This window comes from Phodopus roborovskii, unplaced genomic scaffold (genome assembly GCF_943737965.1).
Source record: "Phodopus roborovskii unplaced genomic scaffold, PHOROB, whole genome shotgun sequence".
In the NCBI taxonomy this organism is placed as follows: domain Eukaryota; kingdom Metazoa; phylum Chordata; class Mammalia; order Rodentia; family Cricetidae; genus Phodopus; species Phodopus roborovskii.
Window position 1 is genome coordinate 2,057,741 of NW_026126487.1, and position 20,550 is coordinate 2,078,290.

General features: G+C 36.0%; 1 protein-coding gene across 1 annotated transcript in view; it reads left to right on the forward strand.

Moving 5' to 3' along the window:
• The window catches only part of Chd9 (chromodomain helicase DNA binding protein 9), a 224,822-nt gene that overhangs the window by 159,609 nt on the left and 44,663 nt on the right, over positions 1-20,550 (forward strand). Inside the window, exons 13-23 of the mRNA XM_051195107.1 lie at positions 832-1,008; positions 4,008-4,151; positions 4,264-4,519; positions 5,277-5,487; positions 7,392-7,587; positions 10,052-10,219; positions 10,821-11,000; positions 14,452-14,562; positions 16,255-16,451; positions 16,791-16,990; positions 20,072-20,231. Coding sequence (XP_051051064.1) covers positions 832-1,008; positions 4,008-4,151; positions 4,264-4,519; positions 5,277-5,487; positions 7,392-7,587; positions 10,052-10,219; positions 10,821-11,000; positions 14,452-14,562; positions 16,255-16,451; positions 16,791-16,990; positions 20,072-20,231 — 2,000 coding nt within the window. The remainder of the gene's footprint in view (positions 1-831; positions 1,009-4,007; positions 4,152-4,263; positions 4,520-5,276; positions 5,488-7,391; positions 7,588-10,051; positions 10,220-10,820; positions 11,001-14,451; positions 14,563-16,254; positions 16,452-16,790; positions 16,991-20,071; positions 20,232-20,550) is intronic.

Here is a 20,550-nt window from a genome sequence, read left to right on the forward strand (position 1 = left end):
TACTAAATAATGACATACTATTAATTAAGTTTGACCTTAGCTTTTGTTCCCAATTAGCTCTTATAACTTAATTTAACTCATTTATATTAATCTACATTCTGCCACATGGCTCATTACCTCCCCTTCACACTGCATATTCAACTTCCTTTACATCTCAAAGGTGAATCTCTGCCTCTCTGATTCTTTCCTGTAAGACCCTTTCTCTCTGGATCTCTGTTGTTCTCCCTTGCCTTGCCATTGGCTGTTCAACTCTTTATTATACAGTGTATAAAAAGATTATCTCTCTCTCTCTCTCTCTCTCTCTCTCTCTCTCTGTGTGTATGTGTGTGTGTGTGTGTGTGTGTGTGTGTGTGTGTGTGTGTGTAAGTGCATAAGTGCATGGCTTGTGAAAGCTGGAGAACAACCTTGGGTATCATCATCCTCCCTTTGAGATATGCTTTCTCCTTGTCCTGGAATTCAATTAGGCTAGACTCCTTAGTCTTCTATACCCAGGCCTCTTCCTGACTATTCCTGCCTGGTGAAACCACACTGAGCTGACTGAACTGGCTTTTTCCATAGGTGCTAGGAATTGAACTGAGGTTCTGAAGCCTCCTAAGCAAGCACTTTACTGATGTAGCTATCCTTCCAGCTCCATAGGTATGGCTTTTTGACAGTGTTATTGAGCAGCTCTAATATATTTCAAATAATGAAACTCTTTTTATTGTCTTCATATGTAAAATTGTCAATTTGAAATGGTTTATAACAACTGTTATTAATACATTTTATGACATTTAGTAGGAATAAAAAGTGAAATTAAGATATTCTACTAGTGTATTGTTGTGCAATTTCTAGGGGCGCATCATTCGAGGAGCTTACCGATTCCAAGCCATCATCACTACCTTTGAAATGATTCTTGGAGGCTGTGGAGAACTTAATGCAATCGAGTGGCGGTGTGTGATTATTGATGAAGCACACAGGTTAAAAAATAAAAATTGTAAACTCCTGGAGGGTCTGAAACTCATGAATCTGGTAAGTAGCTTAAGGTATCATTTTGACTTACTTTCCTAACTAAATAGTAAAGGATCATGAACATTGAAAACTAGTGGTAAATCATCGTTTTCAAATTTTATAGAATTGTGGTTTTGGGGGATGTTCTTGTTTTTCAGTTTTTATTTTTCAAAACAGGGTTATTCTGTATATCCCTAGCTGTGTTAGAACTCACTTGTGTACCAGGCTGACCTCAAACTCAGAGATCCACATGCCTCTGCTTCCTGAGTACCAGAATTAAAGGCGTGTGCCACCACTATCTCTTATAGAGTTGATATTTTTAATTCTGTCTTGTTAATTGAAATATTTATTCTGCCTTACTTAGCATATAAGTAACATACCACTTTCTTTAAGATTTATTTATTGTATGTATATGAGTACTGTATCGAATTTTTGCTTGAAATGGGCATAAGATTTCCTCTATGAGTGGTTGTCAGCCACCATGTGGTTGCTGAGAATTTAACTCATGACCGCTGGAAGAAAAGCCATCTCTCCGGCCCCTAATAATTCATTTATTGTTTTATTTTTATTTTTTCATTGGTCTTTTGCCTGTCTGTATGAGGATGTCAGATCTTGGAATTACCGACAGATCTTAGAGTTACCAACAGTTGTTAGCCTCCATGTGGATGCTGAGATTTAAACTCAGATCCTCTGGAAGAGCAGTCAGTGCTCTTAACTGCTGAGCTATATTTCTAGCCCTTCCATACCACTTTCTAAGACAAGATAGTATTATTTATAAATATTAAAAGAAAAGGGCCTGGATAGATGGCTCAACAGTTGAGAGTACTTGTTTTTCTTACACTGGAACCAGTTTCAGTTACCAGCATCTACTTGGGCTCACAAATATCTGTAAGTAGTTCCAGCATACCCTACATACTTTTCTAGCTTCTGTAGCACCAGGTCTGCATATGTTACATATTCATTCAGGTAAAACACCCATACACATAAAATAAAAATGAGAAGAAGAAACCTATAGATATGTACTATTGAAAGAAAATAAGTCCATGAAATTTTAAGCCTTAAGTCCCTTAATTAAAAGGCTATTTCTCACTCCACATCAAGGAAACTTCTCTTTGCAAGAAATGGAAACCATCATAAAAAACCACAACCAGCTAAAATGCCGAGTTGTGAAAACAAGCCCCAACAGAGAGATAGCTACAATAGAAGTGAATCTGAGGCTCTGGGATCATTGTGGGAATGGGTGCTGGAAAAATTGTAGGAGCCAGAGGAACAGAGAATTTGCTGTTAATAAGACTGTATTTCCTAGTAATGTCAGAAACTACACTGAAAAAGTCATACCAACATGACTGCCTAAATATGAGGTGAACAAGTGGATGGGGAAGCACCCTAGGCCTAAATCTTACACAAAGAACTACAGGCAACCTTAACTAAGGGATACTCAGGGTGGGAGTCTCCTTCAGGGAAGAACACAGCAATTGGTTATCCAGTACCAAATGGTCAGCTCTGAAAATATGCATACAAATTATCTTGAATAGAGTGAGCAAGTTGTACTTGTATAATGAAAAAAGCAGTCATAAATTTGAAAAAGAATATGGGGGGCACATGGTAGAACTTGAGAGGAAAGGGAATAGAGAAATGGTATAATTATTGCTTATTCTCAGAAAATAAAAGAAATGATTTAAAAAGAAGCCATTACTCCAAATTTTTCATATCATTATGATAGAAAAACCCAAGCCTATTTTTCTCCATGGCACACATGTGAGTCAGAGGACAACCTGGAGGAGTTAACTCTTTCTCCTTCCACCACGTGGATTCTAGGGGTCAAACTCAGGTCAACAACTGTGGTTATAAACACCTTCACCTCTGAACCATCTCACCAACCCCAAAGACCAACTCTTACATGTTCATGGTGTTTGCTACAATGAATAATAAAGGTTATTAAGGTCATATTATTGTTTGCATGTTTGCTTCTTTTAAATGTAAATGTTTGAAACCATTCTAATTTTTAATTACTGCCACATAATTACTTATTTTTTAATTACTATCACACAGTACTTGAACAATTACACAAGAATTAACATACAATAAAAATTAAAGTGATCCTTTTTTCCCTTATGTATGTGGAAACTTAGTTCAGGTCCTCATTTCGATATTTATATTTATCTGTCTTTTGAGACTATTTCTTACCAGATACTTATGTGGAGATTTGGACACACACACACACACACACACACACACACACACACACACACACAGAGAGAGAGAGAGAGAGAGAGAGAGAATTTTAAATTATTAGCAAATCAAATTTTAAATAATTGTTATTAAAATATTTTCATTTTCTGTTAAAATTTGATGGAGTTCAATAGTTGGAAGCATATTTCAGTTAGACATTTACTTATTTGGGTTATAAACCTGAGTTATTCTATAATTTACTTTTCTATGAATAGTTGAATATCAATATGCAAATTTTAATAAATTAACTTCCTTTGATTCAAAAGTTCTCACATGATGATCAAGCACAAAGAGACAAATAACCTTTTTTGTTCTTAGAAACACCTAAAATATGCTTCTTCATAGGTTTAGAATTTTTAGCCAGGTGTTAGTAGCATATGTCTTTAATCCCAGCACTTGGGAGGCATCGGCAGGTGGATCTCTGTGAGTTCAAGGATAGCCTGGTTTGTAGAGCTAGTTCCAGGACAGTCTCCAAAGCAATACAGAGAAACCCTGTCTTAAAAAACAAAACAAACAAACAAACAAAAAACAAATGTTTAGAATTTTTACAGGCATGAATAGGTAAAAATAACATAGAAAGTGATAAATTGCAAGATTGATAAAGAGTTCTTTTAATTGACTAGAAAATACATTGCTGAATATCTTGTATAATGTAGCATTTTATTCAATTTGTGAATATTATAGTCAGAAACGACTTGCTTGTCTTACAGTGAACCTGTTTTAACCTATATGAGCTTCCATTTAACTTGAGTATCAAGGTATTTACTCGCTTGTTCTTGTTTATGTAGGAACATAAGGTGCTCTTGACTGGCACTCCTCTCCAAAATACAGTTGAAGAATTGTTCAGTCTTCTTCACTTTCTTGAACCCTTAAGGTTTCCTTCTGAATCCACATTTATGCAAGAATTTGGAGATCTGAAAACAGAGGAACAGGTATTCTATTGTTCTTTTAAATATGCACAACAAATCTTTTGTTATAATTGCTTCCTAGAGATAATTGAATGTGTACTGGTATTTCATATATTTCTATCTTGCTTTTATTTAGGTACAGAAACTTCAGGCTATCCTTAAACCAATGATGCTGAGACGATTAAAAGAAGATGTGGAAAAGAAATTGGCACCTAAGGAAGAGACTATTATTGAAGTAGAGCTTACCAACATTCAAAAGAAATACTATAGGGCTATCTTAGAGAAGAACTTTTCCTTTCTATCTAAAGGCGCTGGACAAACTAATGTTCCTAACTTGGTCAATACCATGATGGAGCTCAGAAAATGCTGCAATCACCCATATCTTATCAAAGGTAACTGAACACTATTGCAACAGACATCTACCTTTGCAACAAATAGTTATCAATAAGTAAGCAAAGCACCCTGTTTGCAGCTGTCCCGGTGTTATTTCTTTTTTATGCTCTTTTGAAGGCTTACAAGTGTCTTAGTGTCAGAGGCAGTGTGTCTTTTGCTGTAGTCTCCTTTGAGCACACCAAGTCACAAAATGAGGGGTTCAGTCTATCTTAGAGAATTCTTTGGAGATCCAGGACCCCCAAGGCTATGCAGAGAAATCCTGCCTCGGGGGAAAAAAATCAAAACAAAACAAACAAAAAGATGTGTGTGTGTATATGTACATATATACATATATATATTTGCATGTTTAAAAGTGTATGCATTTTTTTCTTGGGTTAAGACCACAGTTGTTTTGCTTTAGTTTGGTTTTGTGGTATTGTTTGTTTGGGGTGATTTTGGGTAGTTTAGGAAGTATGGTCTTGCTGCGACAAACACACAAGCAGTCTTCCTACTTCAGCTTTCCATGAGCCACCACACCCTGTAGGCCTATAGTTTTGTTCATTTTTTCTTAGAATCAACTATTATTTAGCAAACAAAAATGTGCATAAAGAATTAAGGCATTCCGTGTATCTTCAGTGAAAGTAATAGTGTCATGTTAGTGGGGGGTAAGACATAAGCTTAAATAATTCTTCTAAAAGCAATATAATTGCCACTAGAAAGTTGTATATTAATTACAGAAGTATAGAAGAGCATCAGTTCTGCTTTAAACTCTGATAGGTGCTGAGGAGAAAATACTTGGAGAATTTCGAGATACATACAATCCATCTGCTTCTGATTTTCACCTGCAAGCAATGATCCAGTCTGCTGGTAAATTGGTCCTCATTGATAAGTTACTTCCCAAAATGAAAGCAGGAGGCCATAAAGTGCTTATCTTCTCTCAGATGGTCCGCTGCCTTGACATCCTGGAAGACTATCTTATTCATAAAAGGTACGAAGACTTACTGGGTATTCTACCTGATTCATAAACTTTGGTGTGATGTTTTTACTTCTGTTTTATTTCGTGGCTCTAATTAGAACTTATAAATTGTTCTTATATGCTCTATAATTTTTTTATATTTTTATCTTTTCTGCTTGGTTTAATATGAGTTTGTTATTTCAGTTTTTGGTTCATGGCAATAAAATAATATTGAATTAACTTAGTCAATATTTATGTAGATAAATAAAATACTTTTAGGATATTTTATGAGACTATTAGAGATTCAATCTCATCAACATATTATAAAAGGAAATCAGAAATTTTAACTGTCCATTTTAATATGAAAGATTTTCATCACTATACCTTAGTAAAGGTTCATATTTACTCATACAATTATGTAGTTCACTTTTACTGCTAGTCACTTAATGTAGTGTGTGTATACTAAGTGTACGATGTATGTGTATATCTTGATACCTGGAGGTCACTATTTTTCTAGAATGGCTGGCTTGTAAGTTCTAAGGATCCTCCTTTCTCCTCTTCTTAGTCCTGATCACAAGCACATGCCACTATTCCTGGATAACACTTTTACATGGATATTGGGGATTGAAACTCAGGTTCTCATATGTGCATAGCAATCACTTTTCCAACTGAGGATATCTTCCAAGCTTTGTTGTAACTTCCTTTTCTCCTTTGCAGTATTATGGTTTCAACCTAAAGCTTTGTATTTCTAAGAATTTCTACTTCTATGAACTCATACTAATATGTTTATTGATCTCAGTTTCATGTAATATACAATCATTGCATCACAATATTGCCCTTAAAAATTCTTACATTTTCTTTTTTTTTTTGAATATTTATTTGCTTCTCATACATCTGTGTCTGTATGAGTTTATGTACACCACATGTGTGCTGGTGTCCAAGGAGGCCAGATGGCATCAGATTTCCAAGCATTGGAATTAGAAGCAGTTGTGAGCCATCTGATGTTGGTGTAACTGCTAAGAATCGAACCTGGGTCTAAAGAGCAGCAAGAGCTCTTTTAACCATGGGCCATCTCTGTAGCCCCTCATACATTTTCTTGATGGCCTTTTATAAAGAACTTAGGAGATAAATCTGTGCAAACAGATTTCAACTATTTCAGATGATAATTTCATGGAAAATCCTGGGTTTTTCATGGAAAATCCTGGGTTTTTGTTTTGTTTGGTTTTGTTTTTTAATTATAAGTAACATTAGAAATCATGCTCTGTTTTGTACTGGAACGGTAAGAAATATGGAGAAAAACAACAGGAAGTATGACAAATGAGTACAATTTAAATTCCTGTGATAGCTTTTGAAATGACATATATTTGATGTCTTGCAATTAAAAAAATTGAATGTTAGGGGCTGGAGCGATGGGTCAGCAGTTGAGAGCACTATGCTCTTCCTGAGGACCTTTTTTAACTTCCAGCACCTACAATACAGCTTATAAATGTCTGTAACTCCAAGATCTAAGTACATTGAGGGAAAACACCAATGCACATAACATAAAAATAAATAAATTGTTTTTAAAATTTGAATGTTAAATAGGGAAGGATAGCAGAAGTTAAAAATTATTGCTTTATTAATGACTAAGGATTTGTGCAGTGTTCCAGTCTGTCCTTTACAGATGTGTTGTATCAGTTGAAAGGATGTTGTAGGGGGGAACATTTACAGTTTCTTGTGCAATCCTGTCAAAGTTATGTGTGCATCTAGGAATGCATACATTTGTATCTTTATGTTTCCTTGTGTTTCATAAGTAGAAAATATTTGTTATGATGTTCTGTTTCTTAATTTTACAACAGAATCAGTGTGGTACAGAGGCAGTGACTTTGCCATTGATAAACCATATCTTCATTTTCACTATATTCAACATTTAAACTTTTTGCTTTTCATTTAAATAGATATTTATATGAGCGGATTGATGGGAGAGTCAGGGGAAATCTTCGACAAGCAGCTATAGATCGATTTAGTAAACCTGACTCAGATCGATTCGTTTTTCTCTTGTGTACCCGAGCTGGTGGTCTGGGCATCAATCTAACTGCAGCTGATACATGCATAATTTTTGATTCTGATTGGAATCCTCAAAATGACCTCCAGGTAATAAATTTCTTGACTAACAAGGAATGTAATTTTTTAAAAATTCATGCTATTTTTTTGGTGATCCTCATCTTTTATTTTTATACAGACAGATTAACATGTGTTTCTCTTAAGAAACACCTGTACATAGCACAACAATTTTAATTATCATTAAATGATAATAAAATATGGTAAAACATACTTTTTAGTGTTTCCTAATAATTTATGAGAATATATGAATAATTGAGTATAATATTTGTGCTCCTTAAAATATGGGACAAACTAGGCATGATTGTGCATTTTTAATCTCAGCACTCCTGAGGCCAAAGTAAGCTGATCTCTGAATTTGAGGCCAGTTTGATATTGAGATATATATATATATATATATATATATATATATATATATATATATATAGTCAGCTCTAGGCCAGCCAAGATTATATAGTGAGAATTGCCTCAAAAAAGAACCAAACCAAACAAATTAACAGTCAGTGGTGGTGCATGCCTTTAATCCCAGCACTCAGGAGGCAGAGGGAAGCGGATCTCTGAGTTCGAGGCCATCTTGGTCTACAGACTGAGTTCCAGGGCAGCCAGGGCTATTCAGAAACCCAGTCTTGAAAAACTAAAAATAAAATAATATATGGGGTAAAAATAAAATATTGGGCAGGATCACCTAGTTCAGTGGAAGAATGATTCCCTATAAAAGGTGATGTCCTAGACCTGGTTTCCATCACTGTCACCCCCAAAACATTTTATAAATGTAAGAGACTTAAGCTCTACTTCTACCTAACTTGTTCATGATAAATAAAAATGTCAGAATTTCATTTCTCTTTACATAAGTATGATTTACATATAGCATATGTAAAATGAGCCATAATATACCTGTGTTCAAAATATTATAGGTAAATGATGGCTTGAAAGTTAAGCTTTCTATGGACTTCATAGAACCAAAATGTTAAGAGTAATTTTGGGTAGGGGTAGCTCAGTAGTTAGGATCCCTGGCTGATTCCCCAGAGTGCCGGTGTTTAATTTCTGTCAGGCATGTGGTAACTTACAACTATCTGTAACAGTCCATGAAAACTGATTATGTCTTCTCGTCTCTGAGGGCACCAGGCATATACATGGTGCACATATATATACATGCAGGCAAAAACTTACACATATAAAATAAATAAAATAAACAATATTAAGAGTGTTCAGACACTGTGTGGTGGCACATGCCTTCATCTCAGGACTATGAGGCAGAGGTAGAGGCAGGGAGAACTCTAGGAATAAGACTACCCTGATCTATACAATAAGTTTGAAAAATTTGCAGAGGATACATATTTACAAAAAGAATGAGAGGTGAAAACAAATTATAAGTGAAATTTGTTTATTATCTATGATAATACTGTAACTATAGTTATACTTTGAACAGCTTTGAAATATAATAGATTATTAAAAATCTTAATAGAAGATAACCTATTTTAGATTTCTTTATATTATTTTATGTTTGTAAATGTTTTTTCTCTGTGTATCTGAGTTCTCCAAGTGATTTCCTGTGCCCTCAGAAGAATGTGTGGGATCCTATGGAACTGGTTGTGAATTATCATGGGACCTTGAATGTCCTCTATAGGAAGAACAAGTGCTCTTAACCAAAGAGCCATGTCTCCAGCCATAGATACCTTTTTAAATGACTTTCTTCTGTAATCTAGTTCCAAATATCAAATCATTATTTTTTTTAATAGTTTGTTATTTTACTTTGAGTCACAAGGTTTCACTGTGTGTCCCTGGTGGCTTGGAACTCACTATACAGACCACGCTGGCCTTAAAGCTCACAGAGGTCTGCTTGCTTCTGCTTCCCAAGTGCTGGGATCAAAGATGTGCACCACCATACTGAGCATGATTTCTTGTTTATTTTGAATTTGTTTATTTGGGGATTTTTGGCAGTGATGGGGGTGTGGTTAGGGTGGTATTCCTCTATTGTGGTCAGGCTGACCTATAACTCACTGTGTAACCCAGACTGACCCAAATGCAGAAATTACAGATATGATACTATCATACTCAGCTAGGATTTGGGATTTCTGATAAGGGTTGCCAAACAATATCACCATTAAAATGCAATAATCCTGGCTGGCAAGATTGCTCACTTGAAATTGACTCTTACTGCCAAGTTTAGCAGCCTGATTTAATCCCCAAAACTCACACAGTAGAAGACAGCCAACCCCCAAAAATTTGTCCTCTGACCTCTATACTTGTGCCTTGGCATACACTTGCCCACATACATACACACAGACAAATAAATACATTGATTTAGCTTAATTTAAAAAATGTAATAACCATTAAGGGGTTTATAAGTAGGAACTTAAAACCTAATTTACTGCCAGTTGTGAGAATTATTTCTCATCATATACAAAACTTCTCATATACTTTCTTGTTCTATGTATATAGTTTACTATCACATATATTTTGTGAAAGATAATCTATAACTTTTCATTTTCTGTAGGCCCAAGCTCGTTGTCACAGAATTGGTCAGAACAAAGCAGTTAAAGTCTACAGATTAGTAACTCGTAACTCATATGAGAGAGAGATGTTTGACCGAGCCAGCTTGAAACTTGGCCTAGATAAGGCTGTTCTACAGAGCATGAGCGGAAGAGATGGCACTGTCAGTGGTGTATGTACACATTTGCTTTTCTGGGGGTTCTGTGTTACTTTTACTGTTTCATTCACTGTTTGTTCATAAGGGCATCTTCAGAATGGAGAAATGTTTAGTTAGTACTTTTGAGTGCCTTTTCTTCTGTCTGTGTAGCTCCAGAACTGCTGGACCTTAAGGATGTTTCCAAGACAGACAGGCTAACTATCTTCTGAAGATATCTGTATCATGGCTTAACGTAGTAGAATTCAGGAAGATTGTCAATTGTTAAAAAAATTACCAACTTCTAACATTGGCTATGTCTTGTTACAAATGATGGGTTGTATGTTTGTTCTTGTTTTGTCTTAAGTATTTTGCTTAATATAGGATCATAGTACTAAAATGGAAATTACTTAGCTCTTGGGAATTGATTTAATTGGAACAATTTAGCTAAATGGTAATTCATATTTTTAAAACAACAAAAAGTCTATCTTCAATATATTACTTCAGTGAATTCGTTCATATATGTGACCCACACCTAAAATAAGACATTGTATGTTTTTTAACATTCTTTAGGGATAGTTTCCATATTTTGTGGCCTTTAAATTGCTGTAAGTCCTACAGTTACCTTTTTTCTACTTAGATTCAGCAGCTGTCCAAAAAGGAAATAGAAGACCTGCTGAGAAGAGGTGCATATGGAGCCATCATGGAGGAGGAAGATGAAGGCTCTAAGTTCTGTGAAGAAGATATTGATCAGATTTTGCTCTGTCGAACAAAAACTATTACAATTGAATCAGAAGGACGTGGGTCAACATTTGCTAAGGTAATGTTATGGGGTCTGCTTGGAGACAATACAACTCACATACCAATGTAGAAAACAAAATTTTATTGTAATCAAGCTGTTCCTGATCATCAGCATCACAGAACAGACTTGGGAACTGAAATTTGTCCCCAAGCAGATTGTTACAGAGATTTTAAGCCTGAAAACCAGAAACATCTCCCTATGTGGTACACTTATCTTGTTCTCATTGGTTAGTTTGCTCAAGTGTGGCAGGGCAGCTTGCCCCCATGCGTGTCTCACCTTCCTAACCAGAATGTCAGTGATGTCAGCTACCCAGGAAGTCTTGATAACTTAAATTTATTTGACCCCTATTCAAAATGTAAGTTTTACTCAAAATGGCTTAAGTTTGGTTCCTTCTTACATTAACACATAGTGAGGGTTTATCAGGGTTCTCCAGAGCAGTGGTTCTCAACCTGTGAATCATGAACCATTTCAGTCACATACCAAATATCCTGCAAACCAGATATTTACGTTACCCTCTCATAACAGTAACAAATTTATACTTATGAAGCAGCAACAAAATGATTTTATGGCTGGGGTGTCACCACAACACAAGGATATTAAAGGATTGCAGCAATAGGAAGATTGAAAACCACTATTCTAGAGTAACAGAACTTATAGAATGAATCTATCATATATGTGTACACACATACACACACACACACACACACACACACACACAAATGAGGATTTATTAGAATGATTTACAGGCTGTGGTTTAGCTAATCCAAAAGCTGCAGCCTATGAATAGAAGGTTGAAGAATCCAGTGGCTGCTCAGTCCATGAGGCTGAATGTCCAGCAGGTTTCAGTAAACACTAGAATACTGAAAAAATAGGCTCTAATGCCAGTGATGGAATGGAGTTGCTATCAAGGGCAAGAGCAAGCAGGCAGAGAGAGAGCAAGCTTCCTTTTTCCACCTCTTTTATATATATATAGGCTGCCAGCAGAAGGTGTGCCTAGATTAAAGGTGGATCCTCCTGTCTCAAAACTTCTGAATTACAAACTAGACTCCCTTAATATAGGTGACAGTGTTGTGACTGGGACAATGTATGAGGCCACTGGCATTGGATCAAAGACCTAACATGAATGTGCAAACTGACTTAGTGGAGCCAATTCTGTATGTAGAAATACCATGCCTATACAGGAGTGGGGGGGCGTTGGAGAGGTACGTTGGTCCTGCCTCAACTAGATGATTGGACAGACTTAATAGACTTCCTATGGGAGACCTTAACCTTCTCTGTGGAGCAGATGGGAGAAGGGGGGAGTGGAGAGAATAGGAGGAAAGGAGGGAGGGGGAACAGGGATTGGAATGTAAAATTAAAAAAAAGAGAGAGAAAGTTCTCAATTAAAGATGGATCTTCTCACCTCAAAGATCCAGATTTAATTAAGAAAAAAAATCCCTCCCAGGTGTGTCCATCATTTTGGGTTTTGATTAATTCCAAATGAAGTCAAGTTGACAACCAAGGACAACAATCACAGGGTCCTAATTTATAAATGTAGTAGTAGTGTTCACACATTACCTTCTGAAAATGTTTATATCTTTTATTTCTTTTTCTTCTTTGAACATGCTAAGCTTCAGTAACCACTTGTGGGTCTTTTGTTTTGCTTTGTTCTGATGTCTTGTAGAACAGGCTGCCTTTAAACTTAAAGTGTAGCCCAGGATAACACTGTATATCTGATTTGCTGCTTCACCTCATAGAGTATTGTGAGCACAGTGGTACACCACCACCAATACCCAGTTTTATGATCTGCTAGGCATTGAACCCAAGGCTTTGTGCATGCTTGGCAAACACTCTACCAATTATAACAGATAATCTTTTCCTCCATTTGTTCTAATTTTATATCAAGTTTTACATGTAATAACTAGAAACAGTTGTACCCATTAGTCAGGGAAAATACAAGGAGTATAGGTACTAAAGATTATTTATAATAAAGACTGAACAAAATAGCAGGTTTGGTAGAGGAATGGCCCAGTCACTATATCACTTACCTTGTAAGCACAAGGACCTAAGTTTGATCTCTAGACCACACAGACGTACTTGTCAGCCTAGCATTGCTAGATAGAAACAGGTGAGAACAGATCCCTAGGCTTTACTGGCATGCTTCTTGAGACTACTTGGTGAGCTTCATGTAGAAGAGATCATGATTCAAAAGACAAAGATTGTGTTTTTCAGAATTTCATTTGAAGTTGTCTTCTGGCTTCCACACACGAGTACCCTCATATACATATGCATACCCACATATATATATATATATGAACACACATAAAATTTGTGTGTATGCATGTGTACATGCATAATAATTATGGAAAAGAGTTAATCATTACATTGACTTTACTATATAAAGACAGTCTGAGGGATTGCTAAGTCGTTAGAGTGCCTGTTGTAAAAGCCTGAGTTCAGGTTTCCATCTACTACATTAAAGCAAACAGCAACAAAGCAGGGCAAAAGTGGTTCCCATCTGCATCCCTAGCACAAGATGAGGCTGAAGTTAGCTGGTCAGCATGCCTAGCTAATCAGTGAATTCTGGGTAAAAGGAGAGAGAGCTCCTGTCTCAATTAGAAGGGGGCTAGAGAGATGGTTTAGAACTTGGGAACACTAGCTCCTCTTCCAGAGTACCTGGTTCAATTCCCAGCATCAGCATCACATGATGGTTCACAGCTGTCTCTAACTCCAGTTCAGGGGATGTGACACCCTCACCCAGACATACATGCAGGCAAAGCACCAATGCACATAAAATAAAAATAAATTACAAAGAAAAGAAAAATAAGTAGAAGATGAAGAGTAACCTCTGGTCTCCACATACGTATACCCTTCAAACACATATATATTACATAAGCATAACATACAAACACAAACATGTAATTTAAATTTTTATTTATTTGTTAAAGTGGGATTAAAGCACTGTCTTGCCAGCCCATAAATTAAATTCTATCATAATTTTTTTCTTCTCCTTCTTTCTTTTTTGTTTTTTCACCTCTTTTGTTTTTGTTTTTTGTATGTTTCTTTGAAATGATGTCTCTCTACATAGCCCCTGCTGTCCTAGAACTCACTATGCAGACAAGGCTTGCCTAAAATTTAAAAGGATACCTGCCTCTGCTTCCTGAGTACTGGGATTAAAGATGGGTGCCACCACACCTGGCTGGTCCTACCATAATTTTAGAAATTATATCTCTGTTTATGTTGTTTGCTACCAAAATGAAATTATTATCCTTGTTTATTAAAAGTTTTCAAGTTAACTCACAATAGTAACTTATTCTTCTCCTAACGTCTATAGTCTATGATGGCATTAAAACTGGCTTTCAACAAATGTTTGCTAAATTCAAATTTTGTGCACAGTAAATGTAAAGAGAGAATTGTTTACTTTTAAATGTGTTTTTTTTTTCTTTTTCAATGTCTAAGTATTTTAAAAGCTTGCTATTATATATTTCAGGCAAGTTTTGTAGCATCTGGAAATCGGACAGATATTTCCTTAGATGATCCTAACTTCTGGCAGAAATGGGCTAAAAAGGCAGAAATAGATATAGATGCCATCAGTGGCAGGGTAAGTATTTATGATGGTGGCATCAGGCTGGTTACTGTTTGTAGCAGATGTACATATGAAAATGTTCATATTTATCTGGTCAAGATTCATGTAGATCTTAAAAGATTATGAGCAAAATACATCTGAAACATTCAAATATAAATCATTAAAAAAAATAAGAAAAAAAAACTTGAGAAAAGGAAAACTGACAATTCCAATTAATAAATATGGAAGAAATGATGGAAGTGTAAAAAACACCCCAGTCCACTATGATAATAATTATAGTAGGTAAAACCTCTAATGAATTTTTAATGGGTTGTTTAAGAAAAAAACATGGGCCTGGAGAGATGGCTCAACTCTTCCAGAAGTCCTGAGTTCATTCACAACAACTACATTTGGGACTCACAGCCATCTCCAATGGGATTGGATTCCTTTATCTAGCATGCAGTATGTGCAGAAAGAGCATATATATAAATTATATAAATAAATCTTTAAAAAATAAACAGATTTTCCTGTGTTCTCAATGTAAATCCTGTAAAATGTTAGTCAAGCAAAAAATGTTAGCTTGATATCAGAGAAATTTAGCAATGCTTGCTGTATTTAACAAGATTTACCAACATTATACATGTACTATTTAAGTGCAGTGTACAAAATAAAATCACCAGTATCTCTATTCTCTGATCCTGGCTCCTTTTGCTACTATGTATCCTTTTCTGGTCTGGGGCTTTCCTAAGTATATTTTATTTCTGGGTCCTTGTTTCTTTTCTTGTAATGATACTGACTTCCTTTCAAAATTCCAGTTCTTTAAGAAGTACTTATAAATTAGCTCCCAAACAGCTTTTGTACTCTTATTGTATTGTAAAATAGTATGTTTGTAATACGTTTATTTGACTGCAAAAATTTTGGATTCCTATTAAGCAGCTATAGTATGATTTTTTTTTTGTCAATAGTACCTAAATTAGAGAAGCACACACATGTGTTGTATTGAATGAGTTAAACTGAATTGGTAATGAGGAATTGAGACACTGCCCCACATTATATACTAGTGTAATTATTCTGCACAGAACTAAACATATTTCTAGTTCTGCAAAATATTCACAGCATTTGACCAGTATTTCAACTTTTAAACATTTGATTTTCTTTTTTTTTCCTTAAGATAAGCTTAAATAAAAAGATTTACTTCAGCATTATTTATTAAGTTGAAGCAATCCAAATTAAATTATTAACCAGTTTAAGGTAAATAAACTGTGAAGTTAAAAGTGAGCCTAAAATATATTATATTTATTTTAGAAACATAGTAATGTTTTTATTAATCACAGAAAATACCGATTGTTTTTAGTCTATGATTATAATGCCACAAAATTATATATCATAACAGTTTTAAAAGAAAGTATCTTCAACTCCCCATGGAAGCCCTCACCCTCCCTGGGGAGCAGAAAGGGGATGGGATGGGGATTGGTGGGGGGGAACATGGGAAGGATGGGAGGGTGAAGGCACTGGGATTGACATATAAAACAAGCTTGCTTCAAATTTAAATAAAAAAACATTTAATTTTTTTTTAAAGTGTCTTCGGTTGACTTGATAGGGTAGTAGATCTATTAGTTACTTATTTTTTCTTTCTACTATTATTGTTTCTATAATTTAAAAGGTGAAAATAAAGTTTTAGTGTAAATTGTTAAAGTACCTTCCTTAAATGTAACATTAATTTTACAGAACAGTTTAGTTATCGACACCCCAAGAATTAGGAAACAAACCAGACCCTTTAGTGCTACAAAAGATGAATTGGCTGAATTATCTGAACCTGAAAGTGAAGGAGAAGAAAAACCCAAACTCCGGAGACCCTGTGACCGGTCCAATGGCTATGGAAGAACTGAATGTTTTAGAGTTGAGAAAAACCTGCTGGTTTATGGGTAAAAATATTATTTTTTTTCAATCTTATTAGAATCAATAACATGTATAAGTATCCTAAATTTCTGTTTAGCATGTATTATCTTTCTGTATTTACACTGATTAAGTGGATCACTAATATGTTCCTTGTTCTGAAATCAAAGAAGATAATGCCACTATCTGTCACTGAGTAAGATATACTAAAAGTTAATATTCTATGCCTCTTTGCTTTATACACAAGAGAAAGCTTTACTAAAACTTAATGATGACAGAATTTTTCTTTTTCTTGCCTTTTATGTATAAGTTTATGTTTTTTCTCAGAAGTAAGTCAGTATTACTGTGACTGTCCCTTTTTTAACCAGGTGGGGCCGATGGAGAGATATTCTGTCTCATGGGCGTTTTAAACGGCACCTGAATGAACAAGATGTAGAAATCATTTGTCGAGCTCTTTTGGCCTATTGCCTTGTTCATTATCGAGGTGATGAGAAAATTAAAGGTTTCATATGGGATCTCATCACTCCCACTGAAGACGGCCAGACACGTGAACTACAAAATCATTTAGGCAAGTATATTTGTTTCATTAAAAACTTGTTGTATAAATGATACTTAATGTAAAATTTAAAGTAATATAGATAGTATTAGTGAAATTAACCTCAAAAATATAGCTTCAGAAAATGCCAGTATCATGGATTTTCATTTTTTCCTATTACTGTCCAATTAGTATCAATTTGTAAACTTTGACATCACAGTATGTCACAATATGTCCATGTACTTGTGTCTCATTTCTCGGTTTTTTCTTAGTATTCCATGATATCAGCGTTTGATAATTTGACTTGCATCTCCTTTAATGACTGTCATTTTGGTTCCAGTTTGAAACAGTTGAAGTAGTGTCAGTAGGGAGCTCTGTTCACTCTTTCTTGTCCACATGGGTAAATCTTTCACCATCTCTAGTGCCTTAAATAGAGTCTTTGGGTAGAGCATATCATCTCCTGTAAGTGTAGAATTTAAGGCCTCAGACTTATTGAATCACAATCAGCTTTTTAACCAAGTCCTCAGCAATTAGTTTATCTGTTGAAGTATATGATACATCAGTAGTTTGCTGTCCAAATTTCCTGGAGATCAATAAATACGACATCTCTGGTCACTGTAAATTATTACACTGTGGTTGAACTAAAGCCTCATAATACATTCTACAGACTCTTTGATTAATAAGTAAATTCAGAACATAAGATCTAGAAACAGATGCCAAATTTTTTATAAGCACATGCAATGATAATAAGCAAGGGACAAGAATCAATTCATGTGTTGCTGGTTTCTCGGATAGATGAGCAGATTAGCCAGGAGAGGACTATGTAGATTTCAGTGTAGTTGATTTCCTTTCCTGGAAAACTGAGCACATGTGGCACATGTGTTCAACCTGAACTGTGATGCTTTTTTTATTCTTTAAAAAAATTCATAGTAAAATTCTCAAGACATGAAAATGATTTTAGCTGTCTTAAGGCTAGACCATTCCATATTATTTATTAATCAAGAAAATTCTGAAAAGCAAATGATAGATGCAGTTCTGATAACTAGAAACAACAGTAAAAGAGGGGGACAGGTTACAAACCAAAGGAAACCAAAATGAGTATTGTAATTTGAGGTATTGTCTCATTTGTAAAATTTGACTTGATTTTTATAAAGCCATCTTGAGTTGTGTTTGCTTGTAATTGTGTCAGTTCCATTGCCATTACTTTGCAAAAGGCCTCTGTGTAAGCTGCAGAGACCCCAGGAAGTCTCCAGCAATTTCTTTTGCTTGTTTTTGATATTTTTATTTTAATTTGAAACAAGCTTGTTTTACATATCAGTCCTAGTTCCCGACCCTCCCATCCTCCCCTGTTCCCCCCACCAACCCTTATCCCATCTCCTTTCTGCTTCCCAGGGAGCAGACTTCCATGGGGAGTCTTCAAAGTCTGTCACTTCATTTGGGGCAGGGTCCAAGCCCTCCCCCATGTGTCTAGGCTGAGACAGTATCCCTCTATGTGGAATGGGCTCCCAAAGTCCATTCGTATACTAGGGATAAATACTGATTCATTGTCAGAAGCCACATAGACTGCCTAGTTCTCCGAAATAACACCCACATTCAGGGGGGGGTCTGGGTCTGTCCTGTGCTTGTTTCCCAGCTGTCAGACTGGAGTCCATTAGCTCCTCCTTGTTCAGCAGTTTCTGTGGGTTTCTCCAGCCTGGTCTTGACCCCTTTGCTTATCACTCCTTCCTGTCTGCACCTGGATTCCAGGAGTTCAGCTCAATCTTTAGCTGTGGGTGTCTGCTTCTGCTTCCATCAGCTACTAGATGAAGGCTCTAGGATGGCATATAAGGTAGTCATTAATCTCATTATCGGGGAAGGGAATTTAAGGTAGCTTCTCCACTATTGCTTAGGTTGTTACTTGGGGTCATCCTTGTAGATCTCTGGACATTTCCCTAATGCCAGATTTCTCTTAAAACCTATAATGGCTCCCTTTATTATGGTATCTCTTTTCTTGCTCTCCTCTATTCTTTCCCTGAATCAGTCTTCCTGTTCCATCATGTCTACCTCTTGCCTCCTCTTCCTCCTAACTCCCCCTCCCCCCCACACATACACACTCATGCTCTCAATTTGCTTGGGAGATCTTGCCCCTGTCCCCTTCACCAGGGGACCATGTATGTCTCTGTTAGGGTCCTCCTTGTTTCCTAGCTTTTCTGGCGGTGTGGACTGGAGGTTGGTGATCCTTTTCTCTATGTCTAAAAACCATATATGAGTGAGTACATATTGTGTTTGTCTTTTTGTGACTGGGTTACCTCACTCAGGATGGTTTCTTCTAGTTGCCTACAAATTTCAAGATTTCATTGTAGTATTCCATTGTGTAAATGTACCACATTTTCTCCATCCATTCTTCAGTTGAGGGGCATCTAGGTTGCTTCCAGATTCTGGCAATTACAAATAATGCTGCTATGAACATAGTTGAATAGATGTCCTTGTTTTATGAATGTGCATCTTTTGGGTATATGCCTAAGAGTGGAATTGCTGGATCTTGAAGTAGACTGATTCCCATTTTCCTGAGGAACCACCATACTGATTTCCAAAGTGACTGTACAGGTTTGCACTCCCATCAGCAGTGGAAGAGTATACTCCTTTCTCCACATCCTCTCTGGCTTGAACTGTCTTTGGTGTTTTTGATTTTAGCCATTCCGACAGAAGTAAGATGGTATCTCAGAGTTTTTTGGTTTGCATTTCCCAGATGGCTAAGGATGTTGAGCACTTTCTTAAGTGTCTTTCAGCTGTTTTAGATTCCTCTATTGAGAATTCTCTATTTCTGTACCCCACTTTTTAATTGGATTACTTGGTGTTTTGGTAACTAGCTTCTTGAGTTCTGTGCGTATTTTGGAAATCAGCCCTTTGTCAGATGTGGGGTTGGTGAAGATCTTTTCCCATTCGGTGGGCAGCTGTTTTGTCTTGTTAACTGTGTCCTTTGCCTTACCAAAGCTTTTCAATTTCTGGAGGTCCCATTTATTAATTGTTGATCTCAGTGTCTGTCTAGCAATTTCTTGCTTTGTAAAAATTTTCCAAATTACAGCTTTTCATACAAGTCATTTCCGATTTCATGTGTACTTCTTGTCTTAATAGGCCTCTCAGCTCCTGTGCCCAGAGGCCGAAAGGGGAAGAAAGTAAAGACTCAGACAAGCTCCTTTGATATACAGAAAGCAGAGTGGCTTCGAAAATACAATCCTGAGCAGCTCCTTCAAGATGAAGGCTACAAGAAACATGTAAAGCACCACTGCAACAAGTAGGTAGTGGGTATTGTAGAAGCACATCTTTAAACATTTACTTCCTGAGTGCATTGGTCTTAAAATGTAGCTTAAGTGATAGTGTGGTCTAAGATTGTGACTTCATATGCTATCTTCAAGCAGTCATGAAACATCTTACTTATTTTTATCATCAAATAAACTTATTCTTCAGATAAACTCCCCTCTTCCACGGTACTAAATAGTGACCATTGTGTAGATTTTGCAGTATCTTTTGTGTAGCATCAGTAATGAGGGTCATTTGATCATATATAATTAATAATCATTACTCTGTTATTGAAAGACTATATAAATAAGGGG